Below are 23295 nucleotides of genomic sequence, written 5' to 3' on the forward strand. Positions count from 1 at the left end.
TTTCAGCGTTTCAGCACTAAATGTCGACTTCATCCATCCATTTTCATCACGATGAAGGTTACAGGTGAGCTGGACCCTACACATCCGCCCAGATTTTGGTTTTTGGTTTCAATTTCTAAACTTTTTTTCCTCATGTTTTGGTTTTATTTTTTGTCAAATTGCATGAATTAATTGAATGTGAGTGTATGTGAATGTGAATGGTTGTCACTTGGAGACCATTCCATCGTATACCTCACCTCTCGCTCCAAAAAGTGAGCTGGGATAGGCTCCAGCTCACCCACAACCATATTGGAGATAAGAGGAATATAAAATGGATGGATGCATATTTTAATATCCCAGTTGTTGATGTGATCAGAGGGCAAAACACCAAGTAGGACATGAACATTTTCATTTAAAGCATCCCTTATTACCCCAACTTATTAATCAATCATCATCGACTTCCTTGTGACCGACCCTAGGCAGATATTTACGTGACTTTTACTCTCTTCAAAGCCAGTGACTGTGTGCTGTGGTATTGCTCTTCTATAAAATCACAATATATGCCACCATGAGCCAGGGTCGAAGGTCACATGACACTGACCCTGGATCAGCACTGCGGAGGCTTTGTGTCTGGACTGCTATAAATACATCTGTGTAAGCAACCTACAACAGTAAATAAACAGCATTGTCTGGTCTGCTTCGGCTTGGCTGTCCACCGTGTCAGAACACTTTTTATAATGTGGTTTTCTTTCATTTGCAGTGAGTCATTGGTTTTGATTTACCGTAGGATCTTTTTAAGGCCATAACGTAAAATGCATTTTTAATTGAGTTGATAGCAAAAAGTCTAATTTGTGTTGAATTATTGTTAAATCTTCTAAAAACATCAAATGAAATATAATTTTAAAGAGTACATGCTCTATTAGTTATAGTTATACATATTAGGGCTACACATAAAATGACAATCTTGATTCACATCAGTCCCGGTGAGGGCGCCATGGTGTATTATCTTCTCCGCTGTCTTGGTGGGACCTCACATGAAAAAGGGGAGAAAGAACATTGGGTGTTTCATTGAAACCCCCTCTTCCTGTTTGAGACTGCTGTTATGTGTATGCGTGCACACACTACAGGCATGTGCCACTCCCCCTTTTCAGGCCGAACAACACATCAATTTCAGTTTAACTCATAATTTTGATGAATATAGACATTTTTGGGGTGAAATAGTGTAATTTGGAGCCAGCCAGGGAGAACTCTCTTTAAAACGTAAGCACATGGCACTGAAAAATATTTAAATTCATGGTGGCCACTGAACCCAATATATTGTGCAGCTTGACATTTTCATAAATGGTGGAAAAAGTAGTTTAACATACATTACGTCCCTTGTCTATTTTTGACACTCTTATCAATTGGCTTGACTTTGATGTTTCCATCATTACAACACAAACAACCCAAATGCCTACCTTACTCATGGAACAACAACAACAACAAAAGTACCACGTAGAAGACAACACATGAACTATGTTGGTATGGAAATAAACCCATACACACAAATACATGCAAAACAGTGCTAGCATTTATAACCCGCAAGGCATGCTGGGAAGCCCACATACACACTTCCACAGCAACAAAGCTTGTGTTGGTTTGTCGTGTGTGAGTAAGGGTGTATATGTTACCTTGATGAGGCTGCCCTGCAATTCATTAGCAGTTTATGGTATATCAAAAACACCCTAATTTTTGAGAGTGAAATCTGGGACAATGCAGAGTCACCAATGTTGGTCCACTGTACGCTACTCACAAAAAGTGTAAGATTCGTGAATGGACAAATACATACTTCATGGTGCTGTTCACATTTTGACACAAGTCCAAGACCACGCCTAACAATTGATCAACAGTACTTTGCCAATTTGTGGGGCTAGAAATGGGTAATTCTCAGATGGATGTGGACGCTTAGTTTAAGGCAGGGGTGGGCAAATTGCGGGCCACAGTGTCTAAATCCGGCCCACCGGACATTTCTAAATTTAATTTTTGAACCTTTGACATGGAAAGTGTAGCTGGCAACATGACTAGCAGCGCTATTGTGGCACGCTTGCATCGCTAAAATAGTCAGATGGGATCTGTAGCTTGTACAAAAATGCAACAAACACGATGCACAAGGTAACATACCTTCTGCACCATGTGGGCATACAAACATATCTACACACAATACCCGTGCAAAAAAAACAACACTCATACATTCCTGCCGCAAGGTATGCTGGGTAGCATTTTGCCATGTTTGTTGCATTTTTGCGAGATTGCAATATATGCTAAGCAGGTCATCGGTTAACATACTCTTGATACTCGATGTTTTATTGTTCATAGTTCATATTGTTGTTGCAGCTGGACTACCCAGCATGCCTTGCGGGAAGTTTGGAAGTAATACTTTTAAGTTATGTGCCAGTTGTTGATTTATGTGATGCATGAACTTGTTAACTTTTTGTTTTGGTGCAGCGTGAGCAACTACATTATGCTGTTTAACGCCACCTAGAGTGTATAGAGTATAGGTGACCCCACTGACAAATTTTATTAACCCAATGTGGCCCATGACTGCAAACATTTGCCCATCCCTGCCTTACTATGTCACATCGTGTTCGTGTTTTTAAAAATGTCACCTGAATTGTGTTATTCAGCAAAGGTTCTTGCATGGTGCATTTTCGGTTCATCCTGAAATTTTACCAGAATGCCAGAACTGTTTGTGAGTAGTGTATTTCTGGAAAAAATCATCCCAAAAATTGTGATCTCAATTCCAAACAAAGAAAATGTTTTTTTTTCTTCCAGAATCATGCAGCCCTAATACATATCATTCAAATCAGGAGCTTATATTTATTAATTCAATGACTCACCAGCAAGGTTAATTTTCTTCTGTAAATGTCTTGTTGTAAATAAATGACACTGTAGATGATGACACATACATACTGTTGCTGCAAAGGAATGCAGAAAAAGGCTGTTTCTAAGCTGAATTCCCTTTTAATGGACTGTTGTGAGACAAGCATTTCTGGCTGCTATACTGTTTGAGTTAAATAGGATGTGGAAATGGGTCACATTCTATTTAGCGCATTGCCAAATGGGAAAGATTGAGTGCTCCTGGGCTTGCATAGTCAACGGATGTGAATGCTGTAAGAACCTGACAGTTCCCTCCTCGTCAGGTTTTTGTCACTGAACTATTGGACGCTGTGTTTCTATGGTGACCGCCTTGCTCTGGTTATCTTGACGTGACTACAGACAAATTTTGCAAAAGGGATCCTGTAAAGTAAACACATGTCTTTTTGGGGTCATTCATATACATTGTTAGACAGTTAAAAAAATAAACTGCTGTAAGCAAGTATGCATGTAACTATAGACAATAAATGGTTAACTTGATGTGTTTGCATTTTTTATATTGAGTTAAACATCTGCATAAACATCACAGGGGCTGCATAAAAGTAACTCAGAGTGTCTGTGTGGCGCCAGTACCCAACCATTTTTTTTACATTAGAAAAATCTTAAGGGACGCACCATGACTTATTCCAGGGTTGTCCAAAGTATTTTCACCGAGGCCCACATACATAGAAAGGGTTTGGGCGCCACTTAAAACACACGAAATCCAATGTTGCATAAATGGTGAATTAAAAAGGTTAATTATGCGCCTTCTGCCATCTAGTGGAAGAGCGTGTAATTGTACTGATTGCCACCAACCCCTCCTGTTAAGGTCAGTTGAAAATTTGCAAGAATTTACATTTTGCACTGTTGAATCTTAAGTAGAGCATCAACATGCAAAAAGACAAACTGGACCAAACAGTGAAACAGGCTGTTCATCAGCTGAATAAAAGTTTAAGAGCCTTTAAAAGACAAAATCTTGATCAAAATGGAGGGTTCTGGGGGTGTCTTTTTTTTGGCTACGGTCTTAAATTTTTGATTACTTTTAGGATTCTATTGTTGCAATCTCCAAATAAAGGCTGGTCAGTAATCGTTAAGTAACACTAGTGTAACACTAGTCTCTTTAACAGCAGCAGAATATCTGAATCACACTTTAAACTGTAATTATGAGCAATATGTTGTTGCGTTCCAATGACATCAGATATTTTAAAGTATATTATAAGTTTCCTTCAAATATAGCAAATACTACATCTGGATTATGAATTGCCATGTGAGAATATCAATTTGATGTTTTTCGTTATCTTCCTGTTCACACAGGCATTATCAGGCCGAGTTCCTGATGTTCGCAGTGTCCCTAAATGCATCTCACGTTCTTGTCACGAGAAAAAGGAAGTGAAGTTCCCAGAGTCAGTGTTGCCAAATTGTCGATTTTGTCGCTAGAGCTGGCGACATTCCAACCCCCCTATTTCCTCAAAAGCGACCTGCGACAAATCTTGACCTTTTCTTGGGTCATTTTTTTGTATTTGGGGACTCAAAAGTGAAAGCCTGTATTTTGTGTGCTCACTGAGCAACAGCGGGTGCTGTGGACAGGTCCACCCCGCCCAAAGGCAGTCACAAGCCGGCAGGAACCAGTCAGCTTCCAGGGCGCGATGCCACTGGATGGAGCTGTAAAACGCAAATGTTTCTTAACCTTCCGTTCGCCTGGATAAAAGAGGTGTGTTTATGTTTTATTGTTAATCTATTGCTACTATTTATTAGTAAAATGAAGTGGGTTATCTTTGAGTAAATGTAAACAATTGGCATTGCAATGTTCTCAGTTGCTATTACATATACTCACCAGAAGAGTGTGCTACTCACGAACCACACTGACTCATGGTAACAGAATAATCTCAGCATCATCTGTTATTCCCTTTTCAATTGAGCTAATTTAAAAGTTCTCAATTACTAATGTGTGATGGGAGAACTTTTAAAAAGGAACTATTAATTACATAAATTAGTTAACACATTATTTTTGACAACTCTCATACATACACATGGTGTGTTATCTTGACCTCTCCTCAGGCAATGAATGTCTTTCACCCTTAAAGTCATGACATCATGATGCAACCATCAGCTTCATCTATATTATCCCATCCATCATCCCTACCACTATAAAAGAAGAGACGTGGTCATTTTTAGGCAGATGGTGACCCAGCAGAGCACCTGGTGAAGCCGCAGGTCAGTGAACATTTAATCGTCATTCAAAAAAAAACAACCTGACAAAAACAAACATCTTTTTTTTTCCTGTGTGCGTTTAATGGGAAGAAAATATGCTACATTCATCTTTTGTACATACTGTTAAAACATGTTGCTCAATAAGAGGATAAAAAAAGAAAGAACTGTTGAAGGGATGCTTTTCCCACTTTTTTTATCTGAAGCATCAGATAAAGAAGTTTGCACATTTGAAAGTGAACTCTGAAAGACATTTTGAATGGCTCTGCATGCTTGGTTTTACAGTTTTTTTTACAGTTTTACTGACAGCAATGCAATCTGGACTTCCTTTCATGGGCTGCAGATTGCCTGCACTCAGTAAATGCAGACCTAAGTATCCGGAAGTCCTCGGGAGCGCTTGGGAGTGTGACCAATCATAGCGGACTGGGCATACCTAGAGGAGGGCTGGGGAGGTGGAGTAAACTAAACAAACAGTTTGAGTCAGAAGCAGGTATGGAAACAGATGCATGCAGAGAAAGGTGCAGAATCTGGAAGCTATAGAAAGCTTTCTGTGCAGGTTATTGTGTGTAGCTTCTCTACAGGAGTCCACAGCTCAATACAAATAAGCATAATAGGTCCCCTTTAAGAAACTGATGATATGTATTTATTGCATGCTGACAAATTCAAACATGCTGGCAGGTCTGTACTAATATTGAAAGTCCTGCCTGTCTGCCAAGTCCCCTCTGACAGTTCACCACGCCACCCCCAGGAGCACCCGCCCCACTGTTTGAGAAACACTGCATTCAGGAATGGACGAGTGGTTAGCATGCAGGCCACACAGCTAGGAGACCCATGTTCAATTCCACCAACGGCCATCTCTGTGTGGAGTTTGCATGTTCTTCGCGTGCATGTGTGGTTTTTCCCCGGGTACTCCGGTTTCCTCCCACATTCCAAAAACATGCTAGGTTAATTGGCTACTCCAAATTGTCCATAGGTATGAATGTGAGTGTGAATGATTGTCTATATGTGCCCTGTGATTGGCTGGTGACCAGTCCAGGGTGTACCCCGCCTCTCTGTGTGAAAGCTGTGATAGAAAGCCCTTGTGAGGATGAATGAATGAATGAAAGCATTAGTGACATGTTGACAAACAGAAACGCTTACTCAATGACAGTAGCTTCAGCTTGAACTTATGCCGAGAGGAAAACAATTTTTACTGAATAGAATGTTAAAAATAATTTGACTCGTACAGAAACTACATTTACAAGACATTTGAATGGACAAATAATATTTTTTTTTCATTATGAGCACCCCTGCTTCCCCCTGACCACAAGTCACTGCCGAGTACATATAACCGAATGTGTGTTGACGACCCCCAGATGCTCCCTGTGTTAATTATTTATGAACATAAAAAGGTTTGCTCTCTTGTAAGGTGATTTGCCGCAGCAGATGGCAACTGTGGGATGGAAAGGAGGGAGAGAGCGAGGGATGGAGGGAGGGCGAGCTACACAGGTGGTGCTTGACGTAAAGGAGTTGAAGATGACTGTAGCCACATGGTGGTGCTCCTCTTGTGTGTGTGTGTGTCACACCTGAAGCTTGACCCCTGCGCCTATGCTGACCGATTTGATAACACACCTCATGCACCTTGTGGCGTACTGCTTAATGAAGTAATACATATGTGTGCTATGAACCTGTGATGAGCACCAAGCATGAAAAAAATCTATCATCTCCCTTACTTATTTGCTTCACTTTTGAGAGAAGAGGCACTTGAAGTTGCAGCTTTTTGTGACATCATGAAGGGGATGGTGGACCCCACCCCATGCATACGCCCACACCAAAAACAGGCTTTGTTACACATGGGACATAGTTTGATAATTTCACGCATGTGTTGCTAATGTTTGTGTCCTCTTGGCCCACTTAATGTTACATGTTACATGTATGTGATATATGGCATCAATTACGATGGACAAGTGCATAACTAAGAGTGACTCCACAAATAAGACACACTCACCGTCCTGACTTGACGCATTTTATTTCCCTTTAGTGTTTTTTTTCTGTTCCAAATGTTCTTTTGTCCTGGTTATGTACAATAATAAAAATAAATCTCTTTAAGGTTTTACATTCGACATTTACAAGTGCAAGGTGTAGCATAACTCTCTCTCATAAAGTGCATTTTCTTTTTTTTGTACCACAACAGGAAATCAGTCAGTACACACACACACACACACACACACACACACACACACTCGCAGACATAACGAGATGGATGTATAAAACAACATTTCTCAATGAAGGCCATACTTGGTCCACATATTAGCTCTGTCATGGTTTTTTCTTGATTGATACATCTCAAACGTCCCTGCCGGTGCCCCCTGACTCTCTATTTGGAAACCCACGTGTAAATGCTCGAAACAAAAGTGGGAGACCCATAAAAGGACAAAACAGGGAGTCAATGAGGAAGAAATGTGAAGCAAAATGCCCTCCTTTTGGTCTGCTTTCAGGCTAACTATTTTTAGCCTGACCGACTTGCCTTCCAGGCCAAGAGAAGGTTGGAATGAGATGTACGGAATGATGGAGGATGAAAGTGGACGTCTTTGAAACGACCCTCTCCCTCCTTCTTGTTCTCTCTCAGACAGAGATGGCCGGAATCTGACGCCGTGACGCACAAGACTGCTGACGTTTTGTGTATGTTTACACCCCCCCCACCAAAAAAAAAACAGCTATCACATGTCTAGCTGAGAATTGATCACCGTCTATTTTGGCTCCTTTGCCCAGCCGAGCGATCAATACCAGCAAGGTCAAGCGCTCGTCTGCTCTGTGCTCCATTGCTTCTGTCTGTTCACAGCGGCCTACATAAGCAAATCAAAGTAAGACACTAGAGAGTTGGAAAATATGGCACTTTCTCAGCATAATTTTTCCCAAAAGAAAGAAACATAAAAACAAGAGGAAGAACAGTGAAGAAGAGAAATAGATACATGAATGACTCATGCCCTGATGAAACGTTACAAAAATAGACATTTCTGTACAGCTTTGCATAAGAAAAATAACACACTCACTTATTTATATTTAAAAAAACAACAAATTATCCTGTATAGCATCTACCACCCCTTCTCAATGTGTGTGTTTACAGTGAGAGTTGGCTGCAGTATGGTTCATTACAATTGGCTGTGATCTCACACACACACACACACACACACACACACAGTGAGTGGTCGCTCCACTCCTACCACAGGAATGCTTTGTGTCATATTCACAGATGAGAATTATTAATCGGAATTTAAAAAAAAAACAAAAAAAAACAAACAATCAGTCATGCCAGATGGGACGTCCGGCGTTAAATTTGATTAAATTGTGTTTCTCAGATGTCGCCAAATTTGTTGTGTTCTTTGTCACACTCCCTTCAGCCACCAAGCTAACCTAAACAGTGGACATAATAAGGCAGCAAATTAGTCCTGTGTGAGTTTTTACTTCATTGACAACAGTAAGAAGGCTAGTTAGCTTCCTGTGTAAGTGTAGTTCACTGAGAGCATTTAGCGAGCACTTAGCAAGCTAGCCTCAAGCATAGGTGATTTCAATTAGAAAAGCTAGTGCTTGACTGTGCTTCCTGTGTAAGTGTAGTTCATTGAACATTAGCTTGCTGTTCCATTGTAGCTCACTGTTAACCATCTTTGTACATATTTCAATTAAAACAGTTAGCCTGCTAATTAGCTTCCTGTTTAAGGGAAGTTTATATGTATCCATTTTGTTTAGTTTAGGCCCTCCCAGTTGTTGGGAAGGCGAGTTAGCTTGGTCATTAAAGGAATGGACACAAACATACTTTGTACACAGGGCTCCAGACTGCAACTAAATGGTTGTATTTTGAGACAATAAATTTTTTCCTCTACTCGCACATGTGTGCATTATTGTACATCATTCCCTTATTACCATGAGAATGAAAAATAGTCCGTAAAATTTGGCGTCAATTGACAACTACTTGTCACAGTCTAAGCTTATCAATGCCGACGTGTGCGATCGCTCATGTTTCAATCACATTCAATCGACTTTTATATCATTTTTGTTTACACATTTTGCCTGTCTCTCACATTCTTCTGTCTTGCTGGCGGCAGCTGGCTAGCTAGCGTTATTTTCTCTAGCTTTTGGTCCATGGACTCTAAATGTGACTTTGTGGTTCGTTCAGACCTCGTTTTTGTCTCACGGGGAATCTACAAGTGGCTGTCACTTTCATGGAGTACTTTTTCAAAGTGTCACTGAACAACCTTGGTCTCTCTGTTCTGATTTTAAGCAGCTCGCCCAAGAATATTTGCTTCAATTCTTAGTATTCTAATAAGTCTTCAATTCAAACATTATGCCTGTATTTAATCACCACAAAACAGCATCAAGACGATGATCACACTGTTTGAGTGGAGATGTGCTTTGTAAATAAAGTACAATTGAAATGTTGGCAGTCACATAAAAGACAAATAGCTCATGTCTAATTTGTTTTTGTCTAAGTAGCTTTAACGGAAGTTGGCTACACTTGCGCTGTCATACACCTGATACTCAGGTTATACTGTAACAGGACAGATTTCTTTGAGAAATCGTTATTTTATTCTTTTAATTGTGTTACTTTTAACAAAAAAATATGCATCACTGAACAGTTAACAGTTAGCCAAGTAGTTGGCAGTAACACACAAATGAGGTAGTTTGCCAACCAACATCAACTCTGGTATTGGAGTGAATAGTATTTATCAGTAATACAGTGAACATGAGAGGAAATATGAATGTTTACTTTCCAGGTCGATTTCAGTGTTAGGGGCTACTGTGCTCTGAGTAAAAAAAGTTAGTCTGGAGCCCTGGTACGTATAATTTAATCATATTTTCCATTGTGCGTCCCATCGAACATGTCCGACTGCAGATGGCTAAGCTTAACATCTGATCACTGGTACTCATCGTGATTCTCCCCCTGTTGGCTTCTCTGGATTGAATAGAAACAAGTTTAATATAAAAAAATAACACTAGTCTATTTCACCGTGTGACTAATGCACAAATGTCTTCTGATGGTTTTGCAATGAGCCAAAAGAGAGAGAATGACACAAACCCACTTAAGGATTTGAGTCACAGTGACAGCATGTTAAACTAATATTTTTTTTCCTATATTTTTGACTGCTAAAGTAAGATTGTCCTGCTGAGTATCAAATACGCTTGTGTTAGATTTCGTATATTATTGCAAATAAGCATTATTTTTGTTCTAGTGAGGTCACAAACAAGACAGCAGAGATTCAACAAAGTGGCTCTTACTTGACAACTGTCGGATGACATGTGTGCCAGGATTCTGACTGTTATTTGGTAAAAAGCGTTAAAATAATTCCCTGTCAAACAGCCTGTGTTATTTATATTGTTCTTCGTAAAGTAAGTCACCAATCATTTTCCCAAAGCCATTGTCATCACGTCCTTGCGTTATTGTTATTACATATCATTACTATTAGCTCGAGATGGTTCTAACCTGCACGATGACCTTGCTGCCAGTTGTAGTTCCTTCCTTTCTTCACAGACAACAATCGTGAATAACAATAATGCTTAATATGTGTCTTCTCTCTGCAAAAAAAACTAACTGTTCGGTGGTAATTTGTATTTTTATGCATTAAAACATGATCATGTTGATATCCTGTCCTATGCTGTGAATGGCTGCATGAGAAAGGACTCATCCCAGCACAAGCTAATGTCGGAATGCTGTCTTTAAATGAAAAGTATTTGTGCATCATAAAACCTCGCCTGTTCCCGTCATGTAATCGGGAGACACCGCATCAACACGCTGTGGAAACATCTTTGATCCTCATCATGGGTGGAAGAAATCAATGGCGAAATCTTTCCTCTTCCTAAAGGCTGTATCGTCATGCCGTCATGGAGGTGCTAAAGGAGAACAGCCTAGCCTACTTTCCAGCTCTCCCTAGACCCCCCCTCCACCCCATGAGCAGTCCCCGCCCCCGCAGCAGAGAAGCATTCCCTCCATAGCGGCTCGCTGCAGTGGTGCTGTCTTTGGTGCTGAATGCTGCTTTCGCAGTCACGGCGCAGCCAAACACGCTTCCCTCACACTGTTTTATAACACCCAACGTGCACCCTCGCTGGGTGTCTTTTTAAGGAAGGGAGGGGGGCTTGCCTATGAGTTTAGGACGGATGCTTTCCATCTTCCTGCCTTTGGGAAAATGCTGATTGTGCTGTTGTTGTTTTTTTCTGGTAAAGTCCTAATGTGCTTGAAAATAAGATGTCAATCCTGAATCTAATCTAGCCTCCCATTTGATTATTCCCGCCCCCTAACTCATTAGCTCATCTGCATCAGATTAAAGGACACCGTTGTTCTTGTTTTCCCCATCAGGAGAAAACAAATTAGCTCATAAAAGATACCCAAGGTCATTCCTTGGTAGAAGTTAGCTCCACTTGAATTCCAAAGCAAACCAGCATTCCGTGACCTTCTAATTGCATAAGCATGCAGTGCTTTCCCAGCAAGGTCAGGACACTTCCCTCCAAACCTTCACAAAGATGCTACTCCTGAGAGGTAGGCCTCAAGGAGGTCCCGATGCTTCATCAGGTATTTGCAGTGGGGTCAACGCTGGAGGTTGTCCTCGTCGTCTTACTGCTGACCTCTTCCTGACGAGAGGAGCTGCCACACTCCTCGCCCCCCTGCTCTGCCAAAAGCCTCGAAGAATGCGGACGGTCTGTGCTACACGTCACTGGAGGCGCGTGGTCTGAGCGAAAGATTGGATGGAACGCAACCGCAACACGCCATCCACAGCGACTTCTGGATGTCCGGGTTTCGGAACGCATAGATGATGGGGTTGATGACGGAGCAGCAGGTGGCCGGCAGCACGGTGGCGTAGGTGTATATGGCGGGGTAGCTGGAGTCGGCCACAATGGAGTACATGGCAAACGGGAGCCAGCACACCCCGAAGGCACACAGGATGGCCGACAGCGTGGAGACGCCCTTGGTGGTGGAGATGGCCACGAACTGGTGCTGCACGGCGATCTGCTGTGCATGGCGAAAGGCGATCTTACAGATCTGCAGGTACAGCTGCATCATGAGGGCAAAAACCAGCAGGAAGGTGACAGCAAGGGCCACAGCGTTGTTTTTGGTGACCGGCCGGCAGATGCTGCACATGGACTCGTCCCGCAGGCAGTTCCAACCGAGCACCGGCAGCAGGCCCAGCGTGACACATGAGAGCCAGATGAAGATGACCATCACATAGGTGAAGGTGACCGTCCGCTCCGTGTGGTAGGTCAGCGCGTTGTACAGCGACAGGTAGCGGTCCACTGTGATGGCCAGGATGTTGAGAACGGATGCCGAGAACGCCGAGATGAGCAGTCCCACTGACAGAAGAGTCACCAGCTCCAGCGAGCCGTCTACCAAGTAGGTGAAGACAAAGTTCAAGATGAGGCCGAGACCAGCCAGGAGGTCCGCCACTGCCAGTGAGCCGATCAGGATGAACATGGGCGCCCGCAGCGTGGGAGTGTAGAAGAGCACTGCGATGACCAGTGCGTTCTCGCACGAAATGAGCGTTCCTGTTACGCACAGTGCAATGTCCCATGGGCTCACTTCCTGGACAGCCACAGTGGTGGTTGCCGGCAGGAGGTCTGGGGTCATCCGCACTGCCGGCTCGGAGGACGCGTTGGACAGCTCCTCAGAAAGACCCCAGGAGGTGGATGAGCTGACAAGGTCCAGGGGGGACGAGGAGTTGAGGCTGCCACCGCTGCTCACGGCTGCTGTCGCGGCCAGCGAGAGGATCATGGCTGGGGAAGGAAAGTGGGAAGAGATAAAGGAGTTGAAAGTTGAGGAGACACGGACTGGAAGTTGGAATGAGAGCACATGTGATAATCAGCATGGAGAGCAATGACAAAACACAAAATGGGACGAGGGAGTCAAAAGTGAGGAGGGAGGCGGCAGCAGGATACAGAAAGGGAGGGTCTTAGCCCAAAGACACTTCATCGATCCAGCACACTCCTTTCATTCATTCATTCACTCACCCATTCATGAAAAGTGAGCATCACAGAACGAGAGTGGCGCATTCTCCCTTATACTTAACACACTGATCCTTTCTTCCATCTTAGCCTGCACGGCAGCATTCTAGCACGCTAATTCAAATGAGACCGAAATAAACACCAAACATGCCAACGGAGGCTGTGATCTTCAATCCGACATGTCCCTACCTAAAAGGTGCCACATTCCGAGCCAAATGCTCACGCTGCTCCCAGTCCAAACCCTTTTCAACACATTCTATTTTTAGAGCCTCTCTAAAAATGGTGCATGACGTCCTGGGGCATGGCGCGCTGCTCGATCTGCTCCCCTATTCACCGTTGCGCGTGTGCATCTTCTAGAATGCCTTCCTCCTCCTCGTCATCATCATCATCTCATCTGCTTGTGATGATGATACAGTCTGGGAATTTTTTTTATGCAGCTAATTTTAGCTCAACGATCCAAAAATGACACAATAGAGCTCCATTCACAAAAAGACACCTACCAGCAAACACCCCCCCTCCCCGCCCCCGTCTGTTCCAGAAGGTCACCACCACCGCCACCACCACCACCACGCTCCCCCCACACATCCTTCCCATGCCACACACCCCCAGCACATCACTGCGGTAAAAAAAAAAAGAAAAAAGATTGAGCTTCCAGACTCCAGCCAAGATGTGGACTGATTGAAACAACAACAATAATAAAAATAATAACAGTGGAAGAAGTGACTGATATAGCTGCAGCGTTGCGTGAGAGGAAGAGGAGGGAGGAGTGGGAGTGGGATGGGGGACCACGCCACACTGAAGAGGAGAGATGGGAAAAAGATATTTACCAGCTGGGTGGCTTCTTTCGTCCCCTGCAGGAAAGCGGCGATGTCCTTTCTCCTCTTCTTCTTCCTCCTTCCTCCTCTTTTTTTTTCTTCTTTATCCACGCAGTCAGCCGCGCGCGCCTCGCTGCTCCGTTGTCATGGTTATTAGGCTGCCTTCCTCCCGCCGCATGCACACCCTCGCGCAATCTCTAACCCCCTCCGTCCTCTTTCTCCACGCGCGTGACGTCACAGAAAGTCACCCCGTTCCCCCTGAGCAGCCGTCATCATCGTGAATCACGCGAGGTGGTGGTTGAGGGGGTGTTCTTAACGTTGCTTGGGAGTCATGTAGGATGGATGGATATTTAATGGTGGCCATCTCACGCTCAGTGACGCACGATGGCAGCGTGGATGGGGGGGGGGGGTGATATGGACCCTAGACATTGAGCTCTGTCTCCCTCCCGCAACCAAACATTGCATCACCAGGCTGGATGACATTTCCTAAAGGTCACCAGCAGTTGTGTCCACAGACAGTCGGACTTCATAGGTGCGAGAGCGTGGTTATGCAATGCCACACATAGGCATGCTGGCTTTATGTGGTGCCATGTTCTGTCAGTAATATCATTAGAGTAGTTGGGGATGACGGAATATGAAGGGCACAAAAATCTATTCATAGCTGTCTCAGGCAATGCCTGTGACATAAAGTTACAAGATTTTTCTGGTAAATGTACAACTTTATTGTTTCATGAATTTACATTTATATTGTAAAATCTCAGATTATTTTAATACTCCAGTGTAACAGGCATTCTCGGCCAAGGGTGGCAAACGCTTTGAGTTAACAAAATTTGGGTCAAATGGCCCCAGCAACTATGTATAGCTACCTTCCTCATCATGGAAATCCGACCAGAACTGGGCTCACGGGCCCAATGGAGGGTGGAGACTAAATCACCATTGATGTACTACGCTGGTGATTGGGATGTCATACAACTTAATGTCAAAAAATCGGAGCTATCCCTTTAAGTTGTGTCACATATTTATTGACTTGTGTTTGTTTGGCACTGTGGTAGGTAGGTAGTAGTCTGGATTTAAACCACCAAAATGTGTCAGATTGACTCTGACTACTTGCAAGTCATGTTGCCAGCTTGTATGTTAAAAGTTGAAATGACGATTTCAATGAACAGGGCAGCCAGAAGCCAATCAGACTGAACTGCTGTGAATGATAATACACGTGATACACATGAAGTGCCTTCCGCACACTATAAACCTTGCAATCATATACCTGCGCTCTGTGTTCTCAGCATATCTTGCTCGCAACATGTGACTTTTTTTGTTCAACAGCTGCCACTGTGTTAATGTCCAAACAGAAGATGAACTAATTCTACTAATTCTACATTTTGTTATACTACTTCTACTACTCTAATTCTATTTGATCAAACCCGATCACTTTCTAAGACTTCTATCAATACATGATTGAAGCATCTATTTCAATACTTCCTGGTAGCACACTCTAAGCATCATGGGAACTGTAGCTCTTTTAGCATCAACATAATCGACACCTCCTGCAATCTACAATGTATTTTACATGTGCATTTACATAATTACACAACATAAATTTGTAGTAGTACCAGCTACAACTGCCATTATCATTTTTAAGTATTCAATTTTTTTGAAAAAAAATCAGTTAAAGTATCATGTTTAGGTCTTGCATGCAGAGTTAAAACATTTCAAACTTTACGTACAATCTATTAAGACTCATTTAAATAAATAGGTTTTGCAGTTCTATTCTGTCAATATCCTGAGAATATCCATGCACCTCACAGGCGTGGCTTATCAAGGTGCTAATTAGACAGCATGACTATTAAGGTGTGCCCTCGGATGGCCACAGTAAAATGTGCAGTTTTATCACAGCACAATGTCACAGATTGCAGTCACAATTGTTGAGGGAGCGTGCAATCAGCATGCTGATTGTAGGAATGTCTGCCAGAGGTATTGCCCTTGAATTTAATGTTCATTTCTCTATGATAAGCTATCTCCAAAGGAATTCCAGAGATTTTCCCAGTACATCCCATCGGCCTCACTATCAGAAACCATCAGCAGGTAAGCTCATCTGCATGCTCGTCATCCTCTGCATCCTCTGTCGTCGTAACCGACTTGAGTTGGCAAATGTTTACTGATTATTATTTAAATTTGTTTTATCTGAAACATTTAAGTGTGTCAACCATGTAAAACAAGAGATCAGGAACGGGGTAAACACTTTTTCACACCACTGTAATTTCACTGCATATAAATCCATCCATTATTCGTGGTATTATCGCTAACCAGTATTATTGCTAACCAAAGCATTTGTGTGTATGATATACTCAGGCCCTTCTCCCTATTTTTACACAGCTTCAGAGTGAATCATCCCACATAATTAGCATACAGATGCACTATGTGTGTGTCCGCGCGTGTGTGTGTGTTTTCATTCACGACTCCATTCATCTTTTCCAGCAAAGCGTCATGGGTAATCGAGAGCTGTTACATCAGCGCCACTGTTTTGCTTTAAAGCTGGCCTGACTCACTTACCATGCAGTCTTGTGGTCTTCTGCATTCTGCATACCAACCGCCCTCGCTCTCTCACACACGTATACACACACACTTGGCTGTCTTTTATGACAAGGCACACCAAAGTCAAACTGTATTACATCACAGCTGAATTTCCATCATCACAAGACATCATCCGTGTCCTCCAGAATGACTTTGAATGTCTTCTCTGCAAAAATTGATACAAATCTCCCATGTTGCTCAAAGGCAGGGGAAAATCTTGCATTGTGGATGATTAACATTTCACGCACAGTCTCTGCAGTTTACTATTACATCCATTTCCTCGTTTAACCGGTGGGCCTCCTTGCAAATATCTCTCTGAAAGGCAAAAGTGTTAAGGCTGAATTACATTTCTGCGTCACAGTGCCGTTGTAAGCGAAGCTGGCTGGCTCCTCCCCTTCCAAACCCTGCGGCGGAGCTTGAAATTCTAATCTTACGACAACGTCGACATGGACTGCAGAGCTGTGATTTGGTGTTCTTTTTTTAGTACATCATTTCCGGTTTTGCCTCCCATGCAAGTGCCAAAAAGTTCTCAAACAAAAGAGCATCTCAGTGAAGAATTATGCAATACAGTCGTCCCTTGAAATTTTCATATAAAATGTTAATTAATAAATATCCCTGTTTCATGGTTGACTATGGCATATTATTAGTCATAGTGTCAGTAATGTTCCGTTTTTGCAGTAGTTCTTAATTATCTTCTGTCATGCCCCCTCTCGGGTACAATTGCTTCCCCCATAATTTAGAATACTATTGAGAAACGGATGTCTATTTATTTATCTGAACTTTACAGACTAAACTCTAAACTGAAGCCAGTGAAATGCAACAACATTAAGAGCAGTGAAGCATACAAGCGTATTTAAGAGTCAAATTGCATGATGTGTTCAACAAATTCATACATGTTGGCAGGTCTGCATTAATTAATTCATTAAAAGTCCTCCATGCCTCTCATGCTCGCCCTGACAGTTCATGAGCTCGCCTCATTATTTGAGAAGCACTTATTGAGACATGACATTAGAGTACCGTTATACTGCAGGTAGTCACCCATGGCATGTCCATTTTACACATGACCCCTCACGTTTTGGCGGGGAAGTGCACATGACATGGTTGGCTACCGCTGAAGGGCCAACATTGTGACTCCTCAGTAGCATAATTTAGCCTTTAATATTTAATAATTACTACTTCCTCTCTACTGATTTTGACATGTCAACCTGCATGGTTCTTCATAGTCTGAAAGTAATACCTAAGTGCATTTCCCAGACGGAATGCAGGTGTAGCATCTAGTGTGGATTGGCATGGCGTGGATGATATCTCATCGTCTTAATAGGAGTGCCCTTGTTGTTGCACCTGTCACAGCACTCACAGGTGCAACCATTTTTCCATGGCAAAGTGCTGCATCACTGCATTCATTTTCCTGATGCTCTCAGTGGTGACTCATCCCTCTCCCTGCATCATTTACACGGTGCGACAAACTTCCACTCCGTTTGTTGCTGGGATGAACGCTTAGAAGATTTAGGATTTAAGAAAGGCGGTTTTGCCAGGCCCAGTTAACTTTCTCAGCAGCATTGTCTGTGACCGAGCGATCGGCTCATTAGCAGCGACCCCGGGGAGCCATAGCTCACCTTTGATTAAAGGTCTCTCTGAAAGGTCAAAAGGGAGCTGCTGCGGACAAATTGACAGACCAAAGGCAGACTATTCTCCAGATGGAAATGTATATTATTGTACTGTCAAAGAAAGGCAAAGGCTATGATCATCTGTGACTGTAAAGTACAACACAACCTCTGGGTCAGTGCTTGGATCTGTCCTTCCCGCCCCTCTACTCCACTTTGTCCCTTTTCAGCAGTCACCTCACTGGATGCAGGTCCAGGGCTGTCAATGGCTAGATGCGACCCAGTCATAGCGGCTCTTCTCTGGGTAGGTCTGTCACCAGATGGCCCATCCACTCTGGTCCTCACACCTGCCTCGTGTTGTCTAGCTAGGAAACTTGTATTTTGAGTGTGCTGAATGTTGGCCTTAAACCCAAGCCCAGTCCATTTCAGCACACTCACAGCCCCGCGACCACAACTGCATTAATTTCCTGTTAAGACAAGTTTTGTGTATGTGTGTGTGCATTCTTATGTTGACAAAGTCAGGCTCCTTAATGTAAACTGTACTAAACAGCTGAAAGGAAAAAATAAACATGAGACAGACGGGCCAAAACAAAAAGGACATTGCAATGTCTGCAAAAGCGCCTGCACAGGAAACCAAACAAACAGGAAGTCTTCAGCACACAAATGTTTGTAATACAAAAGTGTTGGGATATAGTACCAAAGGGTTTGAACGAGAGTCCTTAGTTCTGAAGCCTAGCAGTGACATGCAGTCAGGGGAGATGATGATAATGAAAAATAAATTAATAATAACATTAAATTAATATTTGGCAACTGAAGTGTATTATAAATGTGTGGTTTGTATGTTTCCAATCGTTTATTCATTCTTTAAACCAAAAAATCTCAGATTTTTCAGATCAAATACAGAGCAGAAACCAAAGATATAAGGTTGGCATATGTGAGCTGGAAGGTGCTTGTCACTGCCGTTGTTCCACAGAGGAAAAGCCAGCATTAATTTTCTGGCAATGCTTGCTAGAGCTAGATTTACCAGCAAGTCAATTGAAAGATATTGTAGTGTTGTACTGAATCTCACTGAATCTTCAATCGTCAATCGTACTGTGCATAGGCCTACTTCACACCTAAATTCTGGCATGTTAGGCTAGTGTAAGTAGTCTGGTCTAATCTCCAGTTTGATACGCCTCTCCTTCTTTAGTACGATTGGAAGTGGACACAATTGCATGCACACGCATGCGTGGAACCTGCCAAGTCATAGAACGACTGTAATGTGATTGCTTCTCACAAGTTCTTACTGATAACCGACACATTGCATAAAAGGAATCAATAGGAATGCTCCAAAGAATCAAAAAATCTAATAAAAAACCCATGGAACGCTCACTCACTAGCAGGTACATTTACTGTATGTGTGTAGTAAAGACATGTAATTTAATTAATGTGAATTAATCACAGCTGCCACCTTGCAGAATAGAAATAGCAACAACTCCGAATAAGACACAACCTGGGTACAACAATCCTCAAGACATGATTCCCAAATGCCACCTTCATTTGTATCTTTTTCCATTCTAGCTTTGATTTAATGTTTGTTGGAAAAAAAGAAACCCTTAACTCAGCAGTGACACACGCACATGTCCTAGTGGATCATCATCAAAGCTGCTCTTTCTATGAATAAGATGAATGTGCTCTCTTGAACTGTTGCCCCTGTGTGGCTTTCAAGTTGCCTGTGTTAACACTAATGCTGTCTGACAAGCGTGTGTGTGTGTGTGTGTGTGGACAGTGGGGATGCTTTACCCATAGGAGCTCACGGTGACATCGGCCTGTCAGTCTAATTTAATCTCTTTTATCCACACTTACTACATCACTGGTCACCAACCTTTTTGATCCCTGGTCTGGGCCGCGACCCATGAAATCCTCCCTGAACAGTTCCTGCACTAAAGGCACTATAAATGTATGTAACGGTCATCAACTGGGCAAGTCCCAAAGATCAACTGGTCGATCGCATTTGACAGGTTGGTGACCCTTGCATATCACATCCCTTACTCACTAGCAGCCTCAAACGAATGAACACACAAATCTACAAGATACACAACTGTGGGGATTTTTCAGGTTCTTCTACTTCACATGCTCTTCCAAGCCTTTACAGACCTTGCTAGAAGCATCCATCCATTCATTTTCTGTACTGCTTATCCTCATTAGAGTTGCAGGGGTATGCTGGAGTCTATCCCACCTGACTTCAGGCGAGAGGCGGGGTACACCCGGGACTGGCTTGCGAGAAACAGAAGTATAAAATTGTCCAAAATGTCTTAGTAAGATGAAAAACTAAGTAGTGTAAATAGTTTACTTACTTATACATTTACCTCTTAAATGAAGTTAAATCTAGCACGGAAATGGTCCCCTGTGAGACGAATGAAGCAGACAATTAGTGGCATTTGGGAATCCTCTCTTGAGGATCCAATTAGCTCCCCTTTGGAGCCATTAGTTGTATTATTGGCCCGCGCTGCTTGCTGTTTGACTTTTCACCCCTAGCCGCCGTCCGATATCGACCGCCGCTATTTCCTTTCATTTAATTGATCTCTCGGCTCACCGTTAATCAAATTGGCAGACAAGTAAACACACTGCTGCCGCAATTGACAAACAGTCATTGATCTTTAGCGGTTGATACAGCGGAAAGGCTGCACCATTCTGACAGAAGTCTAAAAATGACCTTTTAAGATGTTCCAGAAAGTGATATTACACTCCTGATCTTTTTTTTTAAGGGACTATGTAATGAGTAGCTGCGCCATTCTCGCCATTGGTAATGTTGCTCCAGGTGGTGAAGATCCACTGTCTGGAACTGACTTTTACTTTACTTTTTGTAAACATCCCTTGCCATCCATCCCCAAATGTTCTCAATTGGGTTTTGATCAGGGGAATATAGGGGATGGTCCAAAATAGTGATGCTATTCCTCTGGAAAAAGTCAGTTGTCATGTGGGCATTGTGAACAACAGTGTTGCCCTCTTAGTAAAGCCACCCATCATCCCGCATATGATGGTTTCAGTCATGAATGATGCCTCCTGCAACATCTCCACATAGCCATGTACCATTTGACGCCCCTGCACAACCTGAAGCTCCATTGTTCCATTGAAGAAAAAAGCACCCCGGATCATGATGACACTGTGCCGTGTGCTTATGCAGCAGTATGCCTCCTATAGTGAGCTAGTCGCCAAGTTTGATACTTTAGCTACATTAGGAGTGTTCAAAGTGCGTCCCGTGGACCATTTTTGACCTGCTTTTGTTAATTTGTTAAGTTCATTATAAATGTGATGTATGTTACAGTATGTTATGAGATGTTACACTAATTTGCTTACAGGTGTGACACACAGCCAAGATGTGGATGTTTTGCCTTGTTAATTCACAATGTATGAGTGGCCCCCACACTGGATCAGTGGACCTCTATGACACCTCAGATTTAAATGATATCCTCACTGAGAAATAATTTAGCCCAGGATGGAGCCCTCTGCAAGCAGCTCACAGATTCATGAAAGTCCTTCACTTCAAGGCATGTGTCCTCAAAACTTCACCCATCACTTCGTCCTCAGTCTTCATCGGCTTCATTCAAAGCAGCGAGAGAGAAAGAGCAAGCAAGTGAGCGAGGAAGGTGTCACATGATCGTTAATTCTAACTGATGGCAGATTTAGAGGCAGCGCTCTCGTGCATGGACTAAAAAGAACGGTAGACTTGACAGACAGTCACTGTTAAAGGTGAGCCAAGTGGTAATTTTCACTGTCCCTGATGTAGCACGTGGCGCCTCCTTTACATTTTCACAGAGAAGGCCACATGTCACGTGATTGGATCAGTCAGAATAATGAGCAGTTGTTGCCATGGAGGCCGGTCTATATTGCGAGGCTCCCAACAAGTGGTGCAGGTGCATGACGCATGGTACTGGCTTGTATGTAGGCAGGATGCCGATACTGAAATAGTGTTTTCACCATTTGGTGTTGTTTCTTGTTTCTACGCTTTGTAACTGAAACAGTATTCTGATTATTTAATGTTAAAAAAACCTGCCATGGCCTAATCAGACATAAGATATCATTGTTGGGATTGTTCTGGAACTCCTCCAGTATTAAAATGGCTTCCAAACATGAAGGCTTCATCAGAGGCTCTTGTGTTGCCGCGCTTGCCGAGGGCTTCCACCTGTTAGATGCTTGAGTTTCATGTTGTCATGGAAACCAATGTGAAGGTGACACAAACACACAGTGACCTCTTTGTTTTTCCTCCCTGCCATCCCACCCGCCTGCTTGCATGTGTGTTTTCTTGTGTTATTGACTCCTAAATTGCACCATGCCGTGTTTCCCATTGCGGGCCGGCGCCGCAGCAACATACTCAAGGATCAAAGCGGCCATCGTCAAAGCCTGCGTGGCACTTGCTGCATTAGACGGTAGATGACTCAAATGTTCCCCATCCGTGAATCCCACAGCGGTATTTATAGCTTGAATAGGTCACACATTGGTGTCGGGGTCCTCTCCCTTTCTCGCCCCATCTCAATTCCTGCCTTCCACCCATCTTTGTTTCCTGCATCGTCCCTGAGGTATTATTATTATGTCAGTTTACACGGTAATGCTTATGCTATTAGTTAGGCCGGAGTGACAGTAGGCCTTAATCCTTCATATTGCCAAGTCATTTTGGACCATTTTGCACGTACAACCAACCTAAAGGCATGATTGGTGGAGTTTTGTGTGGAAGTGTCCCTTCACTAGAACTGATTTTCTTCCTTTTTGGCCTCTTGTAAGCATTATAGTCTACAATTTTTGCCCCTGTAGTGTAGTTATACAGTACTGTGGAAAACAAATTAGGACCAACCAATCAATTTATCATTTACAAACGGGTGCTTGTCAGTCCCCTTAGAATGTGTACCAAATTTTGCAGTCATTTGACTAAAACCCCTAAAGCTACAATGTGTTTTTTTTGGAGAGCGCATTGAGTTGTGTGAGAAATGTCAAGTCATTTTGACTTATGGGGGTCAAACTTTGGGGTTTAATAGGAAAAATAACAGCACAGGCAACGCAGCGTGTGTTGTCACACATTTTCAATCTGAGATAATCAGCACTTATGTAATAAAATATGCCGTGAAGCAACTTGTACAGGCCTAATTGAAGCAATATATCCAAATAAGCATCATATCACCACTCAGCAGTAGTTTGCTAATAAAGTCACTTACGTGTCGCCGCCCCACTCTCCTCCCACCGCTATAAAGTGTCTCTCCTCTCATCCACCCCAACCTTCATCTCCC

At 42.9% G+C, this 23295-nt stretch overlaps 1 protein-coding gene and 1 long non-coding RNA gene across 4 annotated transcripts; one reads left to right on the forward strand and one right to left on the reverse strand.

Annotated features, from left to right (window-relative positions):
* The first annotated feature begins 4337 nt into the window (after positions 1-4337).
* On the forward strand, positions 4338-22110 carry LOC144901773 (uncharacterized). Its single transcript, XR_013629859.1, has 3 exons — positions 4338-4582; positions 4930-5085; positions 21376-22110. It is a non-coding gene; the product is annotated as an uncharacterized LOC144901773 (long non-coding RNA).
* Positions 6907-14055, reverse strand: gpr185b (G protein-coupled receptor 185 b). Of its 3 annotated transcripts, none has more exons than XM_058067039.2 (2): positions 13872-14055; positions 6907-12816 (listed from the first exon to the last, which is right to left on the reverse strand). In XM_058067039.2, exon 2 carries the CDS (start codon positions 12812-12814, stop codon positions 11753-11755), a length of 1062 nt encoding a protein of 353 aa, XP_057923022.2. In that variant the 5' UTR covers positions 12815-12816; positions 13872-14055; the 3' UTR covers positions 6907-11752. The 3 variants fall into 3 exon arrangements, with proteins under 3 accessions (XP_057923022.2, XP_057923020.2, XP_057923021.2); XM_058067037.2 differs by lacking the exon at positions 13872-14055 and adding an exon at positions 13234-13579; XM_058067038.2 differs by lacking the exon at positions 13872-14055 and adding an exon at positions 13051-13579.
* Positions 22111-23295: the final 1185 nt, after the last annotated feature.

The sequence above is a fragment of the Doryrhamphus excisus genome, linkage group LG2 (genome assembly GCF_037039965.1).
Source record: "Doryrhamphus excisus strain RoL-2023G ecotype Guam linkage group LG2, RoL_Dexc_Guam_v1.1, whole genome shotgun sequence".
Classification (NCBI taxonomy): domain Eukaryota; kingdom Metazoa; phylum Chordata; class Actinopteri; order Syngnathiformes; family Syngnathidae; genus Doryrhamphus; species Doryrhamphus excisus.